General features: G+C 44.4%; 1 protein-coding gene across 1 annotated transcript in view; it reads left to right on the forward strand.

Annotated features, from left to right (window-relative positions):
• The window catches only part of TOP1 (DNA topoisomerase I), a 63,485-nt gene that overhangs the window by 16,356 nt on the left and 21,812 nt on the right, over window positions 1-25,317 (forward strand). The window contains exons 3-6 of the mRNA XM_050313582.1: window positions 12,184-12,286; window positions 21,865-21,991; window positions 22,562-22,620; window positions 25,017-25,112. Coding sequence (XP_050169539.1) covers window positions 12,184-12,286; window positions 21,865-21,991; window positions 22,562-22,620; window positions 25,017-25,112 — 385 coding nt within the window. The remainder of the gene's footprint in view (window positions 1-12,183; window positions 12,287-21,864; window positions 21,992-22,561; window positions 22,621-25,016; window positions 25,113-25,317) is intronic.

The raw sequence follows: 25,317 nt of genomic DNA on the forward strand, positions 1-25,317 counted from the left end.
ATCAGTGACTGGAAGTAACATTTTGTGTCTGCTGGTGTAAATTGAAGACTTCCAGTGGAATTTAGTGCACTGTAGCTAGGAGCTGTACTTACTAAAGTATTGCAATCTTAGTCTTATTTTAAAGCCACTACTGTGCTGATGCTTCTTTGTAGTCCTCTTTCCCTTCCTTTCAGAAGACTCACGAGTACAGTTGTAAGTGCAAAAATCTCGACTGTCCTTAAACATTTCCCTTGTGTTTACTTTGCTGTGTGTTTTAGCTGGATTCTTCTCCTCTGCTAATTGTGGTAATGTCCCCTTCAGGCAGGGGAGTTGCATCTGGTGAGGAGGTGCTTGGAGACACTGCTGGGATGGGCCTGTTGTGGGTGAGCCATCACTTAACTCACCCACAATGGGGGCAGAGGTGAAATCGGGCTGTATCCATGCAGTGCAGCCCTATACTTGAAAGAAATTATTGTAATTAGGAAGAAAAAATAAACAAACAAAACCCAACCAAAAACCCAGCTGGGATCAGTGTGGGAGTTGCTCCTACAGCGAGGAACCAGCTTGAGTGTGTTTAAAAACAGGTGCTTGGTCTTCTGAAACAAACTTTTTCTAGGACTTTGGCCGTGGTTACCCCATAAGTTCAACTTAATAGGAATGGTATTAAACAAGGAGTAGGAGAATTGTCTGACTTCAGCGTGTAAAGCTTGGCAGAGGTGATTTAAAGCTTCTACCAACAACTTTTTTGTCTTGCAGATTCAATTTACACTCTAAGCCCACTGCAGAGGCCCTTGTTCCCAAGGGTGCTGCCTCTTAAGTCTTTCCTCCCTGCAACAAGGAGACCAGCTCTGGCCAAAGCCACACCGTGGTGTCAAGGGATGGTTAATAAAAGACTCTGAGCAAATGCCATTAGAGCCTCTCCCCTGAGGACGCTGAGCACCACTCCCATGTGTCTGAAGTGTGTGATCCTGGCTGCTGACAGAGGCTGGGCATCCACTGCTGCAAGACAGGCACTTCAGTGCAACTGCCTCTTTTTTGATCTTGGATGAAATTTTTGCTTGGGGGGAGCCCTTGTGGGTCAAACCCAGGACAGTCAAACACAGCAGCCCTGTCCTCGTGTGGTGTTGGTGTGAATACAGGCTCCATGTGAGCCTCTGCTGGCTCATCACTCTTGTGCTGAGGAACTGTTGGGATTTCGGGCAGTCTTACAAAAACCTTCTTTTCAGTGAATCCAAGAGCAGTGGTGATTTACACAGCCAGCAAGGGAGAATGTTTTTATAGTTGACATCATCGCAGTGTAATTACTCCTGACAGCACAGCAGTTTTCCTGTTTAGTGCAGGTTTAAAAATCATTAAAATTTAAAATCTCACGCCCCAAAATATCAACCTATTTTTTAACATGGCTGCAGTTTCTCTTATCCTCCCTGAGGACTAAGAATTACAGTTGTTTGCCCCTATTTTCTGCTGGTTCACCTTGTAGGTTTGCATTCAGTAATCAGCTGGTGACTTTACATCACAAACTGTGCTGTTTGCACCTTTCTAGTCTAATGATGGCATAAAGAGCATTTGGAGGCGGAAGGAGCTTGTGCTGGGGGCACTGACTCAGTCTGGGGATGGAGAACAGAACATGAAGTTCTCTGCAGTGTGAAGTTGTGACAGATTGCACCAAGAGATTTTCTTTGCTCTTGACCCACTGTGCTGAAGGAACTCTCAGAGCTGTTCCTGGGGCAAATCTCAGGGAGGTGATTCAGCCACCTGCCTGTGCTGGTGACAAGGCAGCACTGCAGCCCCTGCACGGCTCGCTTGAGAGCTGGGCTTGATTGCTGTGCTGCAGCTGAGCACGGGCTGAGCTCCTCAGAGCCCAGAAGCAACCAAAGATCAAAGGTGTCTCTGCTGTACATTCACTTGGTGCTTCTGTCCACCCTGGCTTGCACATCCTCCGTGGAGGGGATTGATGAAGAGCAGTGTGTTGTCCCCAAAATTCTGGGGCCCATCTGTTAGCCGGAAGGAAAAGGATTCCTGCAGACCAGGAAACGAAGGGTTAAGTGAACCATTTAACTTCAGATAACGTTGAAGTAAAGGATAGGTTATCTCCTGCAGTCCCAAGTCTAAACAGGGCTGTAAATGCTGGGCTTGCCCTGTTTGCCTTCTGCCCTGGTTCTCCAGAGGTGAGCACCCCTGGTTCTTTCTGCTGGGCGACTCGTGGGTGACCCTGAGCAGTCCTTTTTGTCTCTGTCTCCAGCACATACACCCCTCAGTGCAGTGGGTACATCCCTCCCTTTGTCTCTTCCTGGGAAAAGATTTTGTGTGACAGCACCGCGTGACACTTTCTGTGCTAAGCCGTGGATCTGTGCTAAAGGTTGGTTTCTTTCTAACTCTGAAAATAGGATTAGTCCCCCTTGCATTATCTATTTGAATGCCCTGAAGTTTTACCTTCTTTCATAATTTTAAACTAGTTTTACACCCCTGGATGCCAGACTGGTTTGTGAACCGTTGTCCAGCCTCCCCAGCGAGTCGGTCCATCCTGCCGTGCTGGCTGTTCGCTGCATTTGGTGCAATAGGGAAGAAATGGGTGAGAATTTGGAAAAGCCTGAGGTGAGATGGTGGAGGAGAAGTTTTTTTTAGTATTAGTAGATCTAAAATCCACAAGGAACCTGGCTGTAACTACTATCAAAACTCTTTTCTGTGAGTTGATTTGTAACAGACTTTTCTCCTCAGCTACATTCACTGCAGGTCCTTACACGTACCTGTCAGTCCTCCAGCATCTCCGTCCTCTGTACACGTTTATTAACAATGCAAATGCAGCTGGAGCTGCAATAAGTGTTTTGAAACCTAAGAGGTAACTATGATCAAGCTTGTTTTCCCTAGGTCCCGCTCTCTGCCTCGTCCTGGCCTCCTGATGTGCAGAAGTGATGGGCCATGGCTGTTAAAACTGGAGGCTAAAGTGTATCTTCAGTTTTGCTACTTCTTTAAAAATGGACATGCAGCTCAGACCTTTGTTTATTCTTGTGGGTGTAGACTCATAAAGCAATAGAAAAAAAAATTGTTGAAACTATTTCTACCCCAGTAAGGGAAGGCAAGGAATTCAATTTCTGAATGGTGGAGGCGATGGAAAATAAGCACTTCTGCTCATGGAAGTGTAGCCTTATAAGAATAAATATCACTTGGGACAGGAGTGGGTTTGCTCTTGTTTCCTTAGGAGGCTACTCTGGCCTCTCCTCTCTCTCATGCCAGCACAGCAGCATTTTAAGCTGTTCACTGACGCTGGTCATTTCCCTGAAGTTTTAATTTGCTGTTCTGTTTTATTCTGCTTTGTTAGTGGAAACATACTAATGGGTTTCAGTCTCTGACTCTTATTTATACAATTACAGGAGAATGTTTTACATCTTGGGAATCCCTGGAAACACATGTTTTTGTTCACATGGAACTTTTTTGGTTTTGAATGCAAATAATGGATTGAAACTTCATTGTTGCCTCTCGGTTGGGAGCCCTTTGGCATGTGTAAGAAGCAGCTATTAATTTAGCCTCTCTGTGCTGATCAAACATGTATTTTCATGCTTTATAAGGCTTCCTTGGACTTGTCATTTGTGTAATATTGTCTACTGCAATTTTACTTGCAGTGATTTTATGCATTTGTTACACAGCAAATAAGATCTGCGGGCCAGGCGTATGTGAACATGCCACCTCTTTGAGGAGAGCCTGTGTAAAAGGTGCTGACAAGTCATTAAACTTGCTGCTGCTGTCTACACCATTTGTTGTTCTGCTTCAAAATGCTTGGAGTGTAGCAGTTTCTTAAGGTCAGCATCCCTTCGTACCACCCAGCTATCTCAATTACTTGAGCATTAATTACCCACGGAGTATTAGCTACTTCCCCATCAGGTGAAAAATTGAGGTGCACAAAAAATAAGCAATTAATCCAGTGTGGCTGAAAAAAATTCGAAGAATGGCTCATCAAAACATGTGCACTGAGAGTGTCAGTCCTCTTTCTGAAGAGGCTGATGCAGCACATCTTGCTTTACCCCCCCAGCTTCTGCAGGCTGGGTGAGATTGATGAAATGCCAGCAGTGACATTTGCTTCAGGTTAACTTCATATCCCAAAGGCTTTGAGATAGGAGTGATCAGTCAGGGTTTTTTCTGGCCTCCTGAACCTCCCCATGGTAAGATTTTACCGTTTGGGGTGGAGGAAGCAGTTGTGGCCCAGCCTGCCTTGGTGCTGTGCCCAGCACGCTCTCTCCCTGTTGGCAGAGCCATCACGTTGTTTCACCTCCCTTCCTTACATTGCAGGGGTTTCAGTGGAGCAAAAGGTGCATTGATCCTGTTTTGCAAAATTCATGATTTTAAAAAGCAGTGTAATATCCCTGCTTGATACTAAAATTTTACTGGAGCATAAGTGGAACTCCTTGGGAAGTTGGTGGAGCTGCTGGAAAGGACAGAGCATGGCTGGAGACAATTCTGTTCTCTATCCATCTATTCTCCTATCAGGATTCATCACCAAGTCATCCCACAGGTTTCTCTCTGTTCAAAAGCAAGGAATACTGGGCCTTCAACTTACAAAATTAATGAAGAATGCAGTAACCAAGGGGTCTGTCTTGTTCTGTAGCCAAGTTTCCCAGAACAGTCCTTTTAAGGAAAAAGACATAATATGTCTGGCCCTGTAGTATCTTTTGCCTCAAGTAACTGCTGAAGTGTGGAGAGGGGCTGTAAGGTCATTGGTTTGGCTCAGTTTCTATCAAAAGTACCAAGTTTTCAGGCTTTGGCAGAATCGGTTACCGTGTGGTGCAATCGATTCTGGCTCAGCCCAGAACAAGTTTTCTCTCAAAGTAAATATGGAAAATAAATGGACTCAAATCTGGATCTTTTCAGTTGTGCTATATTTCTTCATTTGAGCTCTTAGAAGAAGGAAGAATGCACTCTGGTGGAGTTTTACTTTTAGTAATAAAGTTCCTGCCTTAGAAAGGAAAAACTGTTTGGTTGCTCTACTGTACTTCCCCAGGCTCCCTTTTTGAGCTTTCACGACTTTTTCCCCCCATTTCTTCCCTTGTGTGATTAGAAAATGAATGACTGCAGATCTGAGCTTCACAACCAAGAGTTGCTTTGTGTGTTCCTTCCCCTTGTTTTTAGACTAAGTTAGTTTAGCTGTTTTTCATTAAATATAAAACTCAAATTTTATCTGGTTTATGGATGAAAACAGTGGGCACTGCTGAAGTATCTGAACTGCTGCACCTGACCCAGCAAGGCACCTGAAGTGAAATAAGCTTGTGATAGCACAGTAATTTATTTCATTTGAATTTGACTTCAAGAAGGATTTTAAGGATTTAGATTTCTGTAGCAAAATGTTGATTGTGGAGCTGTCTAAAGAAACACTGATAAAGGAGTTTGTGTCAAGTTGCTTTTGAAATGTATATGTGTGCCATTATTAAATGAGGAAGCAGAAGCCAGACAGTCTTGCTTCAGTTTCATTGTACTTTCTTTCCCTTCTTGACTGAAAACCGAGATCCTTCTTCTGCTATTGAATGTCAGGCTTGGGTTATGGGGCACTCAAATCATGGCCTCGCTGTTTCAGTCTCTCTCATTTCAGGAATCCAAATGCTTTGCAGGGAGTTATTGTGGAAATAAACCAGCACAGCAAACAGACCTGCAGTCCCTTTCCAGGGTAAATGTTTTATGTCTATTCTGTAGTTGTGTAAATAGGGCCAGTAAGTGACACATCCCGTGTCACATGGGAAGTTTATTTTAGATTATGGTTTTCTGCCTCAGTGTATCATCTCCAATACCATCATCTCTCCTAACAATGCCTTCTGGCTATGGCTTTCTGCTTTTGACACTTGTAGGTGCCTAGAGAGGTTTTTCAGTTTCTGTGGCTTTCATACATACAGTTCTGTTTTCTTTGTCTGCTCTGCTGTACAGGGAGAGGTGTTGTCTCCTATACCTGGATGCAGCTCTGTTTTCTGTCCAGTAGCTTTTCCTCCCCCTTTTCTGGGCTACAGCAATGTCAGTCTTTAAATAAATAAAATGCTTAAATAAATTCCAGAAATGTTGTGTAATCAATTGCTGGAACACCATGATCAGTGTGACTTCCTCTAACTGGAATACAAGTATTTTAGAAAGGTTTAAACCTCTTGCTGACCAGTTAGGTGGGATTTATTGCTCATCCTTTTAAAATTGCCAAATCAAAACATGTAAAGTCAGATGACTCACCCAGAGTTATCACCTGTTTTAACAGTGAGGGTCCTGATCCCCTGTGCCATGTTCCCCATATGGTGATTGTTCTGAGCCATATGGGGTCTGCAAATGGGCTTTTTTGTCTCAGCACAGTGGTTGCTTTCTCAGGTGAGATTTATAAATTGACCAGAACCTCGTAGAGTGACCTTTTCACACGGGATTACTGTTGCCAGTTTAGGTAATCTGCTGTAACCCTGTCACTATCTGTGTTAAAGATCTCGGATAAGGACTGAATGTTACGCTCCTGCTCGCTGGTATCTGTAGATTGTAAAAGTTAGCACAACGCTAAACCATTCTGATCAGATGCCAGGGGCAAAAGTACGTGTTCTTTGCCAGGAACATGAATAATATTTTAGACACCTTGGACTACATTCACTTGTTTGAACATTTGTAGCCCTTCCTGGCATCATTTCAGCAACTGAACCGCGATAATTTTAATAGTAGTCTTTATATCCAATATATAAGAAGTTAAAACGCTAAAATAATATGATTTGGCAAAACAGTAAAGAAGTCATAAGATTTAAGTAACTTGAAAGTAGGAAGCCTTTTCCTGATAATCTGAATTTTAAGATGACTGCTTGTGAGGAGAGCCTGTGGGGGAGGAAAAAATCACTAAAATAGTTTCATTTGGACCATACAGTGACTTCTTCCATTGCTTACTCTTGCATCGCAATGGGTGAGAAGGAAATCAGCCTAAATAGTAAAAAGGCTCTCGTGGAGTACAAGAAGGAGATGGTGGTTCAGCTGAGAAGGGACTGACCATTCCTCCAGTGACAGGAGTTTTTGAACTTGACCAGCTTTTGAACCTAATCCAGTGGGACAGAGTTACCTCCCTTTCAGCTGCATAATTTAGCAGTGGAACTGGAGAAGTCTTTTTTAAGACTCTCTTCTCCTTTCCAAAGGAGAGGCTGAAAAGACCCTGCTGGTTTCATCATTCACGTCCCCTGTGCTGGTAGCAAAGGGCTTTCTTGCTGGTGCTTCGAGTAGGAGAGTGCGATACTGGTACACACCAATGAGAGCTGCTGTGCTTCTCATGTAACACATAACACCGAGGCACTGGACTTAGGGCACAAATTTCAGCCACCCATCTGAAGCAGAAATGTTACTGGAGCAACAAGAAGTTAAAAATGTTTTCCTTAGTTGGTAATGGGATGAATTTTTCACGCTGTGCCCGCAGATTTGGCCACAGATTTTGTTCCAAGAATCCAGAAAGCTTAAAGAGCCTTTTTGGACATCAGTGTAGAGAAGTATTGAGATGAAGCTTCACACAGATAAAATACCAGCACACACAGCAGTGAGGTATTTCTAGGCTGCTTAATGAGAGGAAAAGAAATTGGGATGTTGCTGAAACCAGAAGGAAAATACAAGAAGTACTCGTCCCCGGAATGTAGTAAAACATTTCAAAGGAACAAAGAAACCTCTCTGTAAGCGGGTTAATGAGCTATTCAAATTGTGCCCATAAAAACTTAGAAGCTGAACCAAAAGGCAGCAAATCTGGAAGGCTAATTTTTATCTGGAAAAGCTACTGTTGACCAGACATTGGGGTTACCAGGTGTTAATTTGCCAGCTATCTCGCTTAATTTGGGAGAAATGAGAAGGAACCAGATTGTGCTCACATCCTTCTTTTCCCCCAATGCAAAATGATGGAATGGGATAAAAGTGGGCTAAAATGGCATCTGTAGCATCCTTTATCATGTGCCAGCGATACTCTCTTGACAGCTGTACTGATTGGACATAAAAGAACTTAAACCCCTGTCTGATTTCAGTATTTTATTAGAAAAGTTGCTGTCAAAACAGAAATATTAATGTAGGAAGTAGCCTGGCTTCCCTTGACTGTGACATGTAAATAGTATTTTGGGAGGTGTGCAGAGACGGGTGTTCAAAAGTGTTTTTAAAGCAGATGAATTTGGCTCATGAATAAAACAGCACAGTCCCACATAATTGTTTAGTCACCAGACTAATTAAGCCAGGGGTTGTTCTCGTTAGGAAAGGGGACCCGCTCACCTTTACTGTCCCTTGGGACTCTTCCTCTCCAGGTGACAATTCCCTGCTGGATAAGGCTTCCTTTGATTTCATCCCTGTTCTTGCCATGCTGCAGTCAGAGCTGCCTGACCTTTTAGAGCTCCGTTCCTGGGTAAAGAGTAAAACTGCCCTGCTCAGTCCTACGTGTACACAAGTATTGCAAATAGGGTTGTGACTCAGCCTTTCCCCGGGGGAACAGCACAGAGCCACAGACCAGCAGTGCTTACAATTTCCCATCCTTAAATCAGCGTCCTTCTAATCTAACAGAGTTAAAGGATGAATCAACGTACAAAAATGCAGAGCTGCTCGTGATTGTTGGAGGTGCAGGGAATGGCAGGAATAGTCCAGGGACTGTGGTAATCTTTTGGAGACGTACCAGGCTCAGCATTAGCAGACAGAGATCCAGTGCCAGAGACATCAAGCTTTCTAGAACAGAGGAGATGCCAAAAGCTCTGTTTGGGTTAGAGGATGCTGAAGGGAAAGCCTCAGGGGTAATGGATCCTTGCCCAGTGAGCATAACCCCTGTCCCCGCTGTAACCTTGGTGCTGAAGAGAGACTTTGCATTTTCTGAAATGTTTAAATGTCACACGAGCTTTGGAGGGGTTGAACTTTGCTCACAGTAGGCAGTGGATTTTGCTAACCTTCTTGGAGAAGGAGTAGTATTTATCTCCTTGTTTAGTGTTAAAGGGAACAGACATGCTTAATGGAAGACATAAAAGGCAGGAAACAAGTCTGAATGTGTGATAATGTCAGAGCTCTTTCTGTAGCTGATGTGAGGCTGGACTTAGTCAACTGCTAATCAGCTGCAGGCTGGGAGAGAGTTACTGGAGGCTGGAAGATTCTTCTAGGAATCAATATGCTAAATATATCAAGGGAGATACATTACAGACAGGAGCACTTCCCGTTGATTGCTTCTGTGCTGATGAGGGCTGGCGTGAGGTGGCCCCGTTCCCAAGGCAGGCTGTTGTAGTTCACTCCGAGGTGATGCTGCATCAGTTCCTGGGAAGTGGATCCACAAATGGGAGTGAAGTGGCTAAACTTGTTTCTTGTCAGCCACCAAGTAACCATCAGCTTGGACTCCTAGATAAAGCCAGTCTGACAAAGCATTTTTGTGTAGAATACCAAAAAAAAAAAAGAGTTCTGTTCTTTTTAATGAGCCTGTCTCCTGAGCTTCATGCAGCTCAACCCTCAGTAAAAAAAGAAAGACCAGGAGCTGTAATGCCTTCTGAGGACATACATATGTCAGTTCAAGACTATTAAATAAAGTCTTTTGAAGTCTTCATTCTTAACCTACCTCATGGCATTGTGTCAGAAAGCAACACCATTGCTGAGTCTGAATTCTAGGCAAATATTTCAGAATAATTTAGTTCTTAGGAGACGTGCCTGGGAGGTAGACCTCCATGGAAGTACTAAATTTAAAGTGTTGTCCCATGTGAGAAACACCAAATACCTCTACCTCGACATCTTTTCCCTTCTTCTTTTGAGACCATGTGCACAACCTGCTGTTCCCCAGGCACCGTGGCCGTCTTTGAGCCAGAACACCTCTGTGCTAGGAACACTTGCCTGCTAGAAATCCTGTGGTAGGCAGCAAAGGAAAGCTGTCCCATGACAAACCCAGCATGCAGAGCTAGTTTAACTGGTCAGGCACTTTTTTTGCTGCTTCATTTGTCTGAAAATACCAAATCATTGTAAGCATGGCCAAGGATTGAGGAAAGAGATGTCTGACTCCAACACTTCCAGGGTACAGCCCTGGAGCTGCTTTGCGAGAGCAAATATTAATTTCAGCTGTAAAGCACAACTCAGCTGGAAGGGAATACGGTGATCAAGGTAAACTGTTCTGTTTTCTGCTCTTTATTTTGTGAAAAGTCATCATGTGGCTCTGAGCTCTAAAAGAACAGCATTGAGCACAGTCACACACGTTTTCCATCGATTGGTTGGCAGAAAAAAATTGATTCTGTGTTGGTATGTGCCTCCCTGAAAAGCGAGAGTGTTATACAGTGACTGTACCTAGTTCTATGTATAGCATCACCGTGATTTCTCTCGCAATTTACCTATTCATCAAGTGTAAATAGCTGGCTGTTCGCTGCAGGAATCAGTGAGTAAACTCTCTGTGGAATAAACCCCAGGCAGTTTGCAAACAGCCAGAGCTTCCAGCTACTGGCTGAACTGAAGAATCATAAGTGTGAAATGCGCTGCAGAAACATTTTTGCCAGTGAAATGTGTGTTGGCCTGGTGGGAAGAAGGGTTTGGGGAAATTGCTGCTTGGCAGTTGGGAGCCCGTGGGTGTCGGGTCCCCACACAGTTTGCCAGAGATGCCTGCAAACCCTGCCTGCCGTGGAGGAGATTCGGCTCTTTAGGTGCTTGAAACCTCTTAGGTGCTTCATGCTGGAACACCAAATGTTTCACATAACCTGCCACGTGCCTGTATATCAAAATATACCAAACTAAACCTCGTGCTTTAAATGTCCCCTCTGTGTGCACCAAAGCAGTGGCAGTGTCACCGAGTCCAGGAGGGTGGGGGAAAGGTGCACAAAGCACCTCGGAGGCTTCAGTGCCAGCAACCCTGTGGAGGTTTGTGTTGTCTTGCTGCAGGTGTCTGAAAGCAATCCCTGAAGTTACAGAAAGCCATAGGTTAAAACTGTGTGCTGTGGGAATGGGACCGTGGGTATGTTTCCACTAAATCCATGGGAATGCATAGAGGTTACAAGAGCTGGTGTCAGTTAAGGAGAAAAATGGATTTGTGGCAAAAGGCTTGGAGTCAGGAGGATGAGGCTTGTTCCTGGCCCTGTGGTGCATTTCCCATGTGCCTTGAAAGTCACAAAATCCTTAATCTTAATCTTGGTTGCTTTGAGAAGCATGTTCAAAACAAAACCTGGGGTGAGTCTTTGGGTGTGCACACGTTACCCCCAACATCACACTGACCTTGATTGTAAATGGCAGTGCCCCTTGAGGTGGGTTTGAGGTGCTCCTTTAGCCTCATCTGCCTTTTAACCTGCTTATGAAGAACATTTAAGGGCCTAAAAATGCCTGTAAATGGGTTTATTTACAATTCAGCTGCGTTTCTCTTTCTGTCCTGAATCCATTTCCTCGGTGCTTTAAAGGGCTTTATTGTGCAGTGCGTTTGTCACTGAGGATGGGAAATGTCACTCAGAGTAGAAACTGATAGCAGTGAAATTCCTGTGTTCAGGCAGATTCCCTTGAGTGCCAACTCCCATTTCTGACCTGTGACGTGGTTGGGACCAGCCCTACCCTGTGTAGGTGGGTGACCACCAACACAGCTCATAACTGCAGCCAGGTTGGGTTTTGTTGGTGGGGATGTTTTCAGAGGGAGGTGTCTCCTGCAGAAGAGGAGGAGAGAAATCTTAGTGCTCTTTTCTTTTCACCCTTTCTTTTCATCTTCCCCCGTTACTCCCTGCTTTCCTTGCTGTCTGCCTGTCATGTCATGTGCTCTTGGGGATAAGAATAAAATGGTTTTAATTCAGAGTGGGGAGAGGGGAGGGATGCTTTGTCTAGACTAAATACTTGTGGAAGTAGCAATCTGAATTCTGGGATTCAGCATGCCTAGCACTTCAGCTTTATGCTTTGTTCTTGTGTCCTTACCACGTATTTGAGGTGAAATACTTAGAGGCATAGGAGGCCAGGCTGCCCATCTGCCAAATAAGGTTGAACTTCCTGTAGCCACACGTACCCAGTGAATGGAAGGGTTGCATTTCTTCAGGTCTGTAAAGCATTTAAAGGTCGTTGAACTAAAGACCATGCAAGTGCAGCTGTTGCCAAGATGAATTAACTTGTGCTGCAGGAACAATGAATCCATTTAGGACCTCTGAAACTGAGATTTTTGTTGCAAATTTTGAATCACGGCAATGCTAGTATAGGGTGGGGAAAAATCTAGGTGTTCACAGGGGAGGTGTGGAGCTTTCCCCCAGTTTAATTTCTTTTGTTTTGTCTCTCTGCTTACAGATTCTCACAAACACAAAGATAAACACAAAGACCGAGAACACCGGCATAAAGAGCACAAGAAGGACAAGGACAAAGACCGGGAAAAGTCCAAGCACAGTAATAGGTGAGGAAAAAGTTGATGAAGTCCTCTTAGGCTAAGAAACAGCATTGCTCATGCAGTCTTACAAGAAGAATTCTGATGATGTGTACAGAATTGCTGCGTTTTGAGTGGGGTTGATATGAGTGTAGGTGCTTTCAGCCTGATTTTTGTCATTGCCTGCATTTTCATACTGGTGACTGAAGCAGTGTATCTGTAAATGTGAGCTGATATTGATGTATGAAAGATTACTGTAGCTTAGGGTTGTCAAAGGTGGTGAAAACGAGTTAAACCCCACCTTCCTGCAGTGATCAGTTCTGTGTGTGGTTCCAGTTGTTTGTCAGAAGTGTGCAGGTCTTTACATGTTGGTATAAACCCTACTGCTTTAGCACAGTGAACCCCAGGTGGCTGCTCAGTCTTCTCATAATTAGAAGTGTGTGGAAAGACGATCCCCCAGAAGGGTGGTGATGTCCTTGGCCTGCCACCACAGTGGCTGATTATCTCAACTCTGAGAGGCAGTGCTGTGAACTTGTGCTGGGTTAGAGATGAATTTGAAGGGATTGTGTGTTGTCCTGTGTGATCCATGCACTGCCCTCCCGCTGTATGGGGGTGGTGTTTGATGCCAGTCCCTCGCCAGGTCACCCACACTGAACGTGAACACTCAGGTACTGTGTGATGGCCCACAGCTCTTGAGCTGGTGACTTCCATGGCCCAGCTGCTGCCCTAGCCCGGGCTGTGGGCTGCAGGAACCAGGATGTGCAGGTCTGTCTGGGATGGTTTGGTGTGGTGGAGCACGAGGCAAGTCCGTCACAAACAGGATGTTACTCAGAGAAGTTTTCCTCCTTGTAACTCCTGACACACCAGTGCCACAGAGCCTCCACTGCCACCAAAACTTGAAAAACGGTCCCCAGAGGGTAAGTGTCTGCTGTGACACTTGGTGAGTGACTGAGAGTGTTTATGCTGTGGCAAGCAAGTGTATTAACCAATTACTGTGCAACTGTGATAACACAATCCAAAAAGGAACAAAAAAGCTTGTGTTAACAATGATTTCTGTTAAAGAGAAACTTGGAAGGGAGGAGAGAGTCTGTGCTGAGCAGTGGGTTTGTTTTATTGGGGTCACACTTGATTTGAATTTTCTGTGACCTTTTGAGAAGTTACACAAGCCTACTGTTCCATAATGTGTCTTCTTTTTTTTTTTTTTTTTTCTTTTTAAAGTAAATGATTGATGGGGGGGGAAATCTAGGCCAAATAACTTGCATTTACTGGCTTACACAAGAAGGATGAAGTGCTTTGGGCACATTCTTTGCTCTCTTCTTTGCTCACACATCTATGTTACGTTGATTTTTGGTTTTCATTTTCATGATCATCAGGCATGCACCCCAAAACCAAATGCCTGGCATTTCCACAAGTTCATTGCTTCACTGAAAAACCACTCTGCTGCAGTCTTAGCAGATGCATTCTTTTGTAACGAGTAATGTAAGCACTGTCTTTAAATTTCCAAATTCATTAATGATTTGACTTCATTTGTGTAGGAGTCGGAAATGGACAGTGTGTTTTTGACTGGAAGAACTAATTATAGGTCATAACATGAAGCTGATTTTGTAAACAGTAGATACCAACACAGTGGAAAGAAGATAGAAAGGCTGTGATGTTTTGTGAGGTGTAGCTCAGGAGGTGATCCACAGTCTTGCTTTATCTTGAAGCACTTCCTTCCTCCCCACGGTGTTGTCTTGCAATCCCTGCGAGACAGACTTGGTGTTTGCTGGGCACTGTGCCTGGTGCTCCCGGCTGATTTTGTGTCTCCACTGAGTGCTCATTTGTCCTGTGAGCACAGTTTATGCTGCACCCCCTCAGAGGTGGCATGGCTGAGTGCATTCATGGGCAGGGGTTTTGTTCAAGGCGTGTTTTTGGGGGGAGATCACACAATAATGCTTTGCCCTTCCGGCCCCTACACAAGATGGGACTTCACCCCCCCGAGCTGAGCACACCCTCCTCACAGTTTTCTGTGGTGTTTTCTGCCTTTCAAAACTGCCACCTTAAAATGAATGTGTGATAGTTCTGAATCAGTAGCTCTTGAGGTGGTTCTCAGGGAAGATAACATACATGGACACACAGGTGGGCTCTGTTTGGATGCTCCGAAGTCTTCAGTGCCTCCTTCATGCTCAGTCGTGCACAGGTCATAGACAGCTGCTTGCTGTGTAAAACCAGCTGACTTTTAACACAAACTCTGTAGAAATAATTGAAATGTAAACATTTCTTCACTAAATCCTTTGGTTCATCCTGTGATGTCATTCCATTATGCTGTCAATGTAAGTAATTTCTAAGGATCAGATTTTTAAGTGATCATTGTGTGGAGGGAAAAAACCTGCCTGTTTGTACTGAAGTTTCTCCTTTGACAGTGAAAAACAAGTGGGAAAAAATGGCCATTTATCTGTTAGAAATTGAAGAAAAAATTCTCAAGGTAACAAGAATGTAGGTTTTTACAGTGGTTTTTACCTGTATGGGAAATTTTGAAAGCACTTGATAAAAGGCTGTGAATTAATCCTTTAGAAAAGTTTATCTTGGATTTAAAGAATTGCATGTAAATCTTCAGAAAATCCATTCTGTATTTCAGGAAAGCTACTGTGTTACTGCAAAAGCTGTGCTGTACCTTTGGTAGTTCTCAAAGAGATTGAGTGGTGCTTTAGCAGAAATCCAAGCCATTGTTTTCTGGGAGACTTGAATTTGTACCTCTGTGACATTTCATGGGTGGTGTGTGAAGAGTCCCTGATTGCATTCTGAGCAGCACAGTGAAGAGCAGTGTGTGGTTGTGTTTGAAGCAGATCATTTCTGTATCTGTCTGTAATACTTTGACAGTTTCGTTTCCTGTCCTGTACTTTAAAAAGGCTTTTAAAATAAAGCCTGCATCAAAAAGGCAGAACGACTCCAATGCAGGAGAATAAATGTTTCCTGTATCCAGTCTTTGAAGGATCTAAACTGCCAAGATAAGTCTCCAAAATACCTAAAATAGACAATTTTGATTTCACATGACAGAAGTGTGTGGAGTGGTATGTAGAACTTCTTAATTTTGGTTCTTGCTTTCCTCTTCTCCCACTCACAAGATGACATTTCTGTGTCTTAACCACTCATTTACAGCTGTAGTAAACTGGGAGAGAACATTTGTGTGTCTCAGATCCTCCCTGTCACCCCTCAAGGAGAGAAAATGCAAAGACCACTTAAGAAAAATTCTATCAAAGAATAAACCCCCTTTGCTCAACTGAGATTGCTTGATAACAAAGTGGGTGGTTTTGCTCCTTTTCTCAGCCCTGTACTTCCCAATCTCATAACAAATCTAACACACATCCATGAAATATAAATGTCAGGGGTTAAAAAAATAAAATGAAACAAATCCCATGTGGCAGTAGGTTCCTGATCGGTGAGAGTGGAGTGTTTCAGACAAGTAGACCATGTCAGATAATGGAATAATGGCAAGGCTTGTTAGGGGTGGGGTCAGGACTGCTGGCAGGAACGGGTGTGTGTCTGCCAGGTGTCCTGGCTCTGAGCAGGGAGGGTGGGCTGCCAGGAGCCCGAGGAGAGCAGGGACAGGGGATGGCAGCACTGATCCCTGCTGTCAGCAGGACAAGCTTCCGAGCTGCAGGAAGAAAATCTCCTGTCAGATTGCATATTTCCTCCATTTACTAAATCTCTGGTGATCACAGCTTGAGATGAACCGAGGCATGGGGCACATAAGGGATTCACAGACTCGATCGTCACTGGCATCTTGCAAGATTTATGGTTTTGCTAGGAAAAACACAGATTTCAGGCATTTGCTAGCCATGGATGAAGATAAATTTCAGTTCAGACTTCTTGCACACCTCCTCTGGTTATTATGTGATGCTGAACTGCTTGGAATGGTGTGTGTTGGGGGCAGGAAGAGGCAGGGATACCTGACGTAGGAGAAAAGGCAATTTTATAAAAAGACTTGAGCACCTGCTGTTCTCTAGCGTGGGTGGGTTTGTTTTTATACCCCATCTGAGTGCACAGTTCATCTTGATCAGCTTTCTAATGTGACACTGCTTTCCAGTAGTAAAAATTTTTATTTAGAAGTGTCCTTGATTATCACATGTCCATAGAAAGCATGTGCTAATAAGCATGTTCCTCGTCTCAATGTACAAAGGTTGCTCTACTTTCTAGAATTTTCATCTGTTGTTTAGTCCAGCTTTTTATCTTGTTCCTCTTGCTGAAGGCTTGATCTGTGAGCACTGGTGAAAAGCCTCCTCTCTGCAGTGGGGAGGAATGGTTTCAGGTTGTTCACGGCAGAACCATCGGTGTTCGCATCTTGTTCCCTGCAGTACCAGATGATAACCCTCTAATAACATCAAACCCTGCAAGGCAGCTGAAAGCACGTCCTTTCCTGGGCTGCTCGTGCCTGGGAGACGCTCCCTGCGCAGGCAGCCCTGCCCTGGCCTGGACGTGATCCCGGCTTTCCATTAATACGGATGACGTCAAACGAGGCACGGGCTGCGTCACCGGTGCTCTGTCCCCGTTGTGTTTTTGGGTTCCACTGGAATCACAGCCCCGTTGTTTTACGCCTGAGCTGTGCTGCAGCAGCCCCCGGGAGGGCTCAGCGCCGCTCGCAGCCGGCTCTGGCGCTCACCGGTAGCAGATTCCCAGTCACGAGCTAATTACAGCCCAGAGAGGAAACAGGAGACACTTCAGATAGAGCATCCTTCCCAGCTTGTGGTTTTGAAGCTGCAACGGAAAGGGCCTGGGAAGGGATTATTAACGTGCATAAATGGCACCTGAAGAATGCAGTGTTAAATTACTGCGAGGCTGTTGCAGTTGGGAGGAGGAAGCTGTGATCTGCACATCTGCCATTCCTTGGAAACACTTTCCACTTGTGACTTTCCCATGTGACCACGGCCTGAGCAGCTGCTGCCAGGTGCCTGGGCTCCCTTCCTGTCCCTCTCCTCCCTCCTGCAGGCTCCCTCATTGGAAAATAGATCCATGCTTACAAGGGAAAGAGCTGCTTCTGACGTGTTACTGCTTCACGAGTTCAGCCTGAGCTCCTCACAGCCCTTGGGTGTCCCTGTTCACACCAGACCTCTAAATGGAGGGCAGTAAGGAAGCTGGCTGGAAGGAGGGAGTGCTTCAGGAGACAGTTTCTACTCACCTGCCCTTTGTCTAACTAAGCCATTACTACAGTACCTCTGTGGATGATGTAATCCCTGGTTCTACCTGTGTTAATGTGATCTCCTTGTACTTTGTTACCTTAAAAAAACTTGCCCTGTTTGGGTTTGTCAGCATTAAACACCTTCAAGAGGTACAAAACCCTTGAGTGCTGTTGCCATGGTTCGAGTGCAGTAGTCTGGGGGACAAGGAAGATATTTTGTCAGCAGGGCTGGCAGTGAGCAATTGCCAGGACCCAGTTGTCCTCTTTTCAGGCATCAGCTCCCCCTGAAGCTTCCCTCTATCTTATGGGGGTTTTGCTGTCCTACTTCCATGACTCCAAGCTGGCTTGTTGGCAGAGAGGTATGTGCAGGAAAGGTAACAAAGGATCCACAGTGCCCCGAAAAATGAATGAAGATAAAATCAGCAGTGTGCATGGAGCCTTGAGACCTTTTTGCTTGGTTTCTTTTAAGAAAAGTGATTTTTTCCCCCAGTTTTGAATTGACCAGGAAGACAGACTTGTGATCTTTAAATTGTTCCCAGCCCCTCCTAATAATAGCTTTGGGGTTGTCTGGAAATAACTTTCTGATAGAAGGCTGAAACTCCTTCTTCAGGGTAAGGGTGGCATCCTGTTGCCTTCTCTTTTCTTTTGAGATCAGTGTGGTGGTTAAATTGCATTCCTGGAGGCTCACATACGCGTCTGAGCCAAATGAAAGACCAAAGCAGCTCAGCTTGACTGAAGTCAATATCTGAGCAACTTGCTGTGGGAGAAAAAAGAAGTTACTGTTCTCAGGGTTGTTGCTGGGGGCCTTTATCAGCTCATTTCCAAGTGAGCTTTTCTGGGAGATGCAGATTTCCACCCCTCCAAGGGAAGAGGAGCACAAGCCTCCCTTGATGCACAGTGTGCAAGTTTGGGACTGAGTTGTTGGAGTCAGAGCTGTGGTCCAGTGTCTCAAAACATGTAGGACTGACATGCCAGGCTACTTACAAATAAGGGAGAGAAATTTGTGTTCTTTCTTAACATTGGAGCTAGTAGTACACAAAATCAGATTTTTATCTAGGGAATTTCTTCCAGTCACCGGGAGCAGCAGGACCTCAGGGCCAAACCACCAGTGCTGATCTTTGGAAAATGAAGCTGCAGAGTGAAACTGGAGACAGAGTTTCCTTGGGTTATCTGAGCCCACATTGCTTGGGTGAGAAATTTACTGCTCACTGCAGAGCAAAGGGGAAGGATAGTCTTGTGATAAAAAAAATAAAACCAAAATAAAGCCAACAAGTAAGGGTGAGTCAGGAGTCCAGACTGCTTGATTCTGGCTCTGATGCTGAAAAATCTGAGCTTTAGATTGAATTACATGACAGCTTCAGTGGTGGCCACTTACTTGCTCTCAAGAGGGATGTTATTTGAGCATCTGCTTAAGCAACCCTAAGTTTTTGAAGCACTTTTTTATTCCAGCTGTAGTCTGTAAGCATTCAGCACACACAAAAATTATCTCTGCTTCTGTAGGCCAATGCAATTTTCTTTTTGTTTCCGTCTTAGCTTTGCAGATATCGATTGTCATCTCTTAATTTGCTTTTAATCATGCTTTCTGTACATCCCAGGGCTCACATACTGAAAGGTAGAGCTTTTGGCTGCTATTGAGAATGAGTACAGTGCTTTGGAAAACCTAAATGTTTGTCTGTCTTTTTTTTTTTTTTTACTCTTCTGAACATCCAAGCAGCAGCCAGTGGCATGAACTTTACCTTAAAGCACCAGCTCCAGTGATTGCAGTGTGTACCTGTACCGTGCTTGGAAGATGCAGATTAGTGTCTGAGTAAAACATGTTATTTCAGGTAGGATTTAAATATCAAATAAGAACAAGAAAGAGTCAGAAAATAAACACAAGCAGACTTACAAAGAACAAAATGGGGCTGAGCCTTGTGTGTGTTTGCTATGATTTTTCATGTATGTTAGAACCATAGAACAGTTTGGGTTGGAAGGGACTTAAAGCTCATCTCGTTCCACCCCCTGCCATAAGCAGGGATACTTTCCACCAGACCAGGTTGCTCAAAACCCTGTCCAATCTGGCCTTGGACACTCCCAGGGCTGGGGCAGCCACAGCTTAGATTGATACATGAAGGCTGGTTGATTATTGGCATTGATTATTATTATTATTATTATGAATATCTATTGATGTATGTGAAAGTTGAGCTATCTCTTCAGTTAAACTGAAATCTTAAGGAAATGAGGTAACTCATACACAGATACAAAGTGCTAGATACCAGCTCAGCATTTCCAGACCTTCCTGAGTTTAAAAATTATTAGTAGCCTGTGAGGTTTGTGCTTCCAGACAGTCAATAAATCTGCTTGGAGCAAAGGAAAATTAAATAGGTGTCTTGAGCTCGAAATACTGATGAATAAACAGGATACAGAAACCGGGGTGACAAATCTGGGCAGGAGCAGCAGGCTCGGCGTGGATTTCCGAGCTCAGTGTCAGGATGTTCTGTGTCCGTCCCCACGTGTCCTGAGCACACTGTGCACAGCACGATCTGCTGGGCAAGAATAGTCTGCAGTTGTTGAGTCTTTGCTCACAGGCAACATGTGGTGCTGTGTGTCTATCTGCAAGAATTTCTGGAGTGTCAGTTGCCTTTTGATGTTTAGATATTTTTTCACAGTCTTGTGTGAAGAGAGTTAAAATGAAAGTGGTTTCTCTTGCTGCTGATCTGTTAATGTGATACAGTATGTGAATATACTGATTTCCTTCAGAGATGGATTTTCGTGCTCTTAACTGCTTGGCCTTGGAAGTATGTATTTATTGGAGTGGGTTTATTCAATTTATTCAGTGTATATTTATTGGAGTGTTATTATTCAAGCTACTCTGAGCTTGAATTATTTAAAGCTTTGGCAGGTCCATTCATCCACACAGAAGTTCACTCTGCAGATGCACAGCTGGGTTTGGGTCGGTGATTCCCTTGCTCTTAATCACACTCAGGCTTTACAGGAACAGGTTAATGTCTATTTGCTCTCTGTAGCCATTGAGCATCCAACCCTTTGCAGTCTGTTCTTTATGAGACAACAAAGTCTCAAAGACTATATAATTTTTAAAAATCATGCTCTTACTCTGTGTTCCAGGCTTGCTGTTTTTCAGGGCTGTGCTCGCCCAGATTGCTTTGGACTTGCACTTGAGTGTTGAAATAACTGAAACAAGGAAACTGCCTTTTTCTAGTAAATCTTTGTACAGCTTTGTGTGGTCCTGAGGAGGAGCAGAGCATCCCAGGGAACGGTGGTGATGGCAGTCAGGTGCTGAGGAGGGAGACTGTGAGCTCGCTTGGTGCCTGTCCGTGCTGATTGACACCGTGCCTTTGGCTTGCTAAAGCCCAGGGTGACCTCAGGGAGTCCACACAACCGTATAAGTGTACTGAAGGCCTGTAGAATTGCCAGGCTTGCTGTTTGGCATCCACACCACTGCTGCTAATCCTTGTGGCCAGTTCTTGACGTCTCTATCCGGAGTCTTCTGAGAGTGTTTCCTCCCTTTCTGGCTTCAAGGGTCAGGTCATTCTGTGAGAAACCTCACTTTCATTTGAAAACAGCCACATGGTTGATAAGAAAAGCTTAGAAATGTGATGCAAATTTACCCCAGTGTCTCAAAAATCAGAAGGGGGTAGAAGCAAAATAATAAAGGTTGATTTTTCTTCTTCTTGGGGATGTTTTTTCCTTTGTTCTGACTAAAAATTTTAGACCTTTAAACTCACAGTGCTGTTATCCATAACACCAGGGTGGCAGCAGACCAATTCTCCCTTGGAAACCCCTTTGCTGGGCTCTTGCCATGAGGATGGGGCTGTCTGAGCCAGGCAGAGCTGGGCTGGCCGTGGTGGCGAGCACAGCTGATGGAAGAGCTCCGACTGAGGACTGCAGCATTATTCCTGCCTTTTCTGTTTGACTTTGCATAAACACAAGGACATCACATATCCTGTTTGCTCTGGTTTTCCCATCTGTTTGGGAATAATAGAGATCAGCGGTTTTCTCTTCAAGTTCCAGAGATGAGAGCTGCTACAATGACAAACTGTTGTCTGAGCAAAAGCTGACACGAGCACTGACGGGGCTGGCGGCTCTGTCCCAGTGACCTTTCACGTGGAGCAGGAGGCAGGGGGAAAGCAGAGACACTGGGAATTCAACCTAAAGTGTTGGGCTGAAAGTGTTGCAGCTGTGGATTTCCTCAGCAGCCCAGGCTGATGGGGGTTTTCCTGAACAGAGGCTTGGCAGCTGTGGGTTTGTGGTATGTTCCTCTCCTGCTCCCCTTCTCCCGAGGAGAGTGGATGATGGCTGACAGGAGACTGTGCTGGATCTTCCTGTTAAGGCGATCCTTTGTTTTCTAGGGTTTGTAATCATCAAAACCCGTGACTCTTTGCCGCTGGAAATTGCCTGTATTAGTCAAATCTCCTTGTGTTCCCCTCTGCAAACATGCTCTCTTGTCTTGCAGTGAGCACAAAGATTCCTCGGAAAAGAAACACAAAGACAAGGAGAAAACCAAACACAAAGATGGCAGCTCAGAGAAACACAAAGACAAACACAAAGATAAAGACAAGGAGAAGAGAAAGGAAGAGAAGGTGGGTGTCTCCTGTGGGAGAGACAAGAGGATGGGTCTGGCTTAAGCTGCTGAGTGGTACAAACTCGGTGGGTTAGATGTAGCTTATCCTTCCAAGCTTTTATCAACCTGGAGAGAATTATCCCAGTGCTAACCCAGACCCTTGTTTTGTGGAGTGCTAGATATGAACTGGTAAGGGTTTTACTGCAGGTATTGTGAATGGAAACAGTTCCACAGTGTCTGCTGGCTCCACATTTTCCCCCTCTTACTTTTCACTTTTCCAAGCTTTGGTTCAGAGACAAGGGAGAAAAGTCTTAGATCACATTCAGTCCACGCAAGGACAAACTATATACTTCACTCCAATCTGCTGTAGAAACTGGAGGGCCAAAAAATACTGAATTGACTAAAACTTGCAAAAAATGTTGCCTTTCTGGTCTGTCCATGTAGGTCACTAAGGACTACAGGGGATGAACACAGTCACAGTGCCCTTTGGTTCCTTCTGCAAATTAAATACCCTGCCTATGTTGTGTGTTGGAAAAACATAAAGTGCTCTGGGCAATGCTAATCAGCTTCTACTTTTTATGTTTTTCAGATGAAATCATCTTCAGGTGATATAAAAATAAAGAAGGAAAAGGAAAATGGTTTCTCCAGGTAAGAAATTGGGTCTATGTCCTGAAGAAAGCTGCAGTTTGACTTTTTTAGGTGCTCAGTGTTTGTCTCCTCTCATTTGGTCCTTGGAAGAAATTGGAGCACTTTTACCCCAGATTGCCTCTCTGCTGCACGGGGCTGTGTTGTAAAGCCCCTGCAGAGGAGTGATGAGTAAGGACTGATGTGACTGATGTGTGCAACCAGAAGGACCTCAGGAAATGCACAGATGTCCTACTCTAGTGCTGAGTTCCTCCAATAGTCTCCTGGACTTTGGGGTTCTATCAGTCATTACTAAGTAGCCTTATTAAAAACCCAATGTAAGTAATCGATAGAAGAGTACTTTTTCTTAATATTTGACCTTTTTTTTTAAGGTGCTAAATCCAGCCCACTGACTTATTGAAGGTCAGTGCTATGGTGGATGCAGACATCCAGATCTGCTAGTCAGGAAAAGCTTTCAGTCATGTGTCTAGTTTTATTAATCACTTTTTAAAAATCCAAACAAACAAAATCCTTCAGTCTTAGCGTGTTCGTGGCTGCAGAGAGGTCGGGAGAAGACACCTGTCTGGTCCAAGCCTGTTAGTTGTTCTCTGTGTTTTGAACGTGCCCTTTTATCATGAGTTCCTCCTTCTGTTTCGTTTCCCGGCTCCTGTTTGAAACTGCAGGGAAGGAGTTGGGCTTGGCACAGGGAAGAGGCGCCATCTCCAGGCCCTTGGGGGGATACTCGGGAAGTAGCATGTGATGACATTTAGGTGTTTTGTGGGGTAGCAGACAGTTAATGGCTTTCTAGCCTTTGCTATTCAGCAGAATTGCACAATTGTGCCAGTATCACCGGGGACATTGGATGTTCCCTTATTAAGGTAACTGAAGCCTCTTTAGGTCCAAGAGCAATTTTTCACGTGTTTGAGAAAAGCCTGGAGGAGCCATCACAATTGTGCCTTCTTCAGGGCCAAATGCTGACTAAGACTGAAGTATTTATTTTCTTTTTTCCCTTCCCAAATGTTCTTTTACAAGTTCTCCAGAAAAAAAAAGGTCCTCACTCAGATGGTTTTGATTTTCTTCCCTGGCACTTGGTGTGATGAGCAGTGTTACAGTCTTGGAAACAATGCAAACCAAGGTTCAGCTCGGTCATACAGCTCCTTTCTTTTCATAGAACTTTATTTTCCCCCATTACAGAGTGTTGCAAAATATTCCAGTGTTAAAATAGACTAGATAAAATTCCTGGCAACTTTACACACAGTAGTTCTACATTTCTGCCTGGAAGGGAGAATACGTGAAATGGGACAAACGCCTCTTTTTCCATGGATGTTTTGCAGCTGCCTGTGTGCTGCAGACCTGTGTCTTAGCTCGTTACAGGCGATGCAACAGAAATGATTTCTGAGAGCAGCTTGTGTCTGCCTCCCCTGAGCTGCAGCTTCAGCACTGCAGTGGCTTTAGAGCTCTGCAGGAGCAAACTGCCTTGTTCTGCTTCATGGACACATTGCCAGCTGACATGGAACTCCAGAATGCCTCTTGCTGGCTGTGGTCTGTAAAGCTCAGTGCTGCTGCTTTTTTCTCCCACTCCATCCAGTTGCAAAATCCGTGTGTTGACTTGGAAGCCGAGTGGATTTGATATAGAAATTGCTGATGGAACATGAGTAAGGAAGCCCAAGATGGCACTAAGTGCTTCAAAATGTAATTTTGGACTCTATGAGACATCTTTTTTTTTTTAATGAAGATCAGTGAAATGCTTCTGTGACATTTAGGAATAATGAGTTTGTCTAAAGAAGTAGTCTCTCTTGCATTCATGCTCTGCTTTTTTTTCTTATTTTACTAATGTCTTGGGACATTATGGCTGAAAACATCGAGCCTAACTTTGTGGTCTGTTGAAAGGGACAGGATTGTTTGCTTCCCACAGTTTGGACAGTAAAAAGAGGCTGATCAACTTAACTTTGCCAAATCTTTGTTTCCTTTTCTGGTTTTCACATGCCTCGATATTTAGTTGCCAAAATATTCCAGGGGATAGCTTTCAAGTCTTTGTTTAGTATTTTTCTCTCTTAAAAGGCTCAGTAAAGACACTGAGTTGAAACTAAGTCATGTCCTATGTGTGACTGCACACATGCATTTCAGTTTGAGGTGTTTGAAGCTACAGTTGCTTTTACTCAAAACCTCAAAGAAACAAACTGAACTCTGAGCTGTGGAAACTGATCTTGATGTTGCCTGAGAAATGGCAATTCAATAGGTGTGGAATGAGGCTTTACAGTGTCTGTGAGTATTCAGGGAATGACACCTCCCAGGTCTTAGGGTGGCAACACATTCCATGGAAGACATACCTATTTTGCAGATTATTTCTTTAAACTGAGTAGTTTCCAAGGAACATCCTCTCTGAGGTTAGAGCCGTGTTTGTTTGCCTCTCTCCGTAGTCCCCCGCGCATTAAAGATGAACCAGATGACGATGGGTTTTATGCATCTCCCAAAGAGGACTCCAAACCCCTGAAGAGACCTCGAGAAGATGACGAGTAAGTCATGGGTGCTGGTGACTTGGGTGTTTACCTTTCGTTTTGAAAAGAGAACGCTGAGGGAGCAGGTGGGATTTCAGGTCAGCAGCACAAACTTGTGCAGTTGTGGGGCTGGAGGTCTGAGACCAGACTCCTGTGCTGGTACAAGTTATCTGAGTGGGGCAGCAATAGTATTGGTGGTGTGGGAGGCAAAATGCCATTACCT

The sequence above is a fragment of the Myiozetetes cayanensis genome, unplaced genomic scaffold (assembly GCF_022539395.1).
Source record: "Myiozetetes cayanensis isolate MyiCay16 unplaced genomic scaffold, myiCay2020 scf19, whole genome shotgun sequence".
Lineage (NCBI taxonomy): Eukaryota > Metazoa > Chordata > Aves > Passeriformes > Tyrannidae > Myiozetetes > Myiozetetes cayanensis.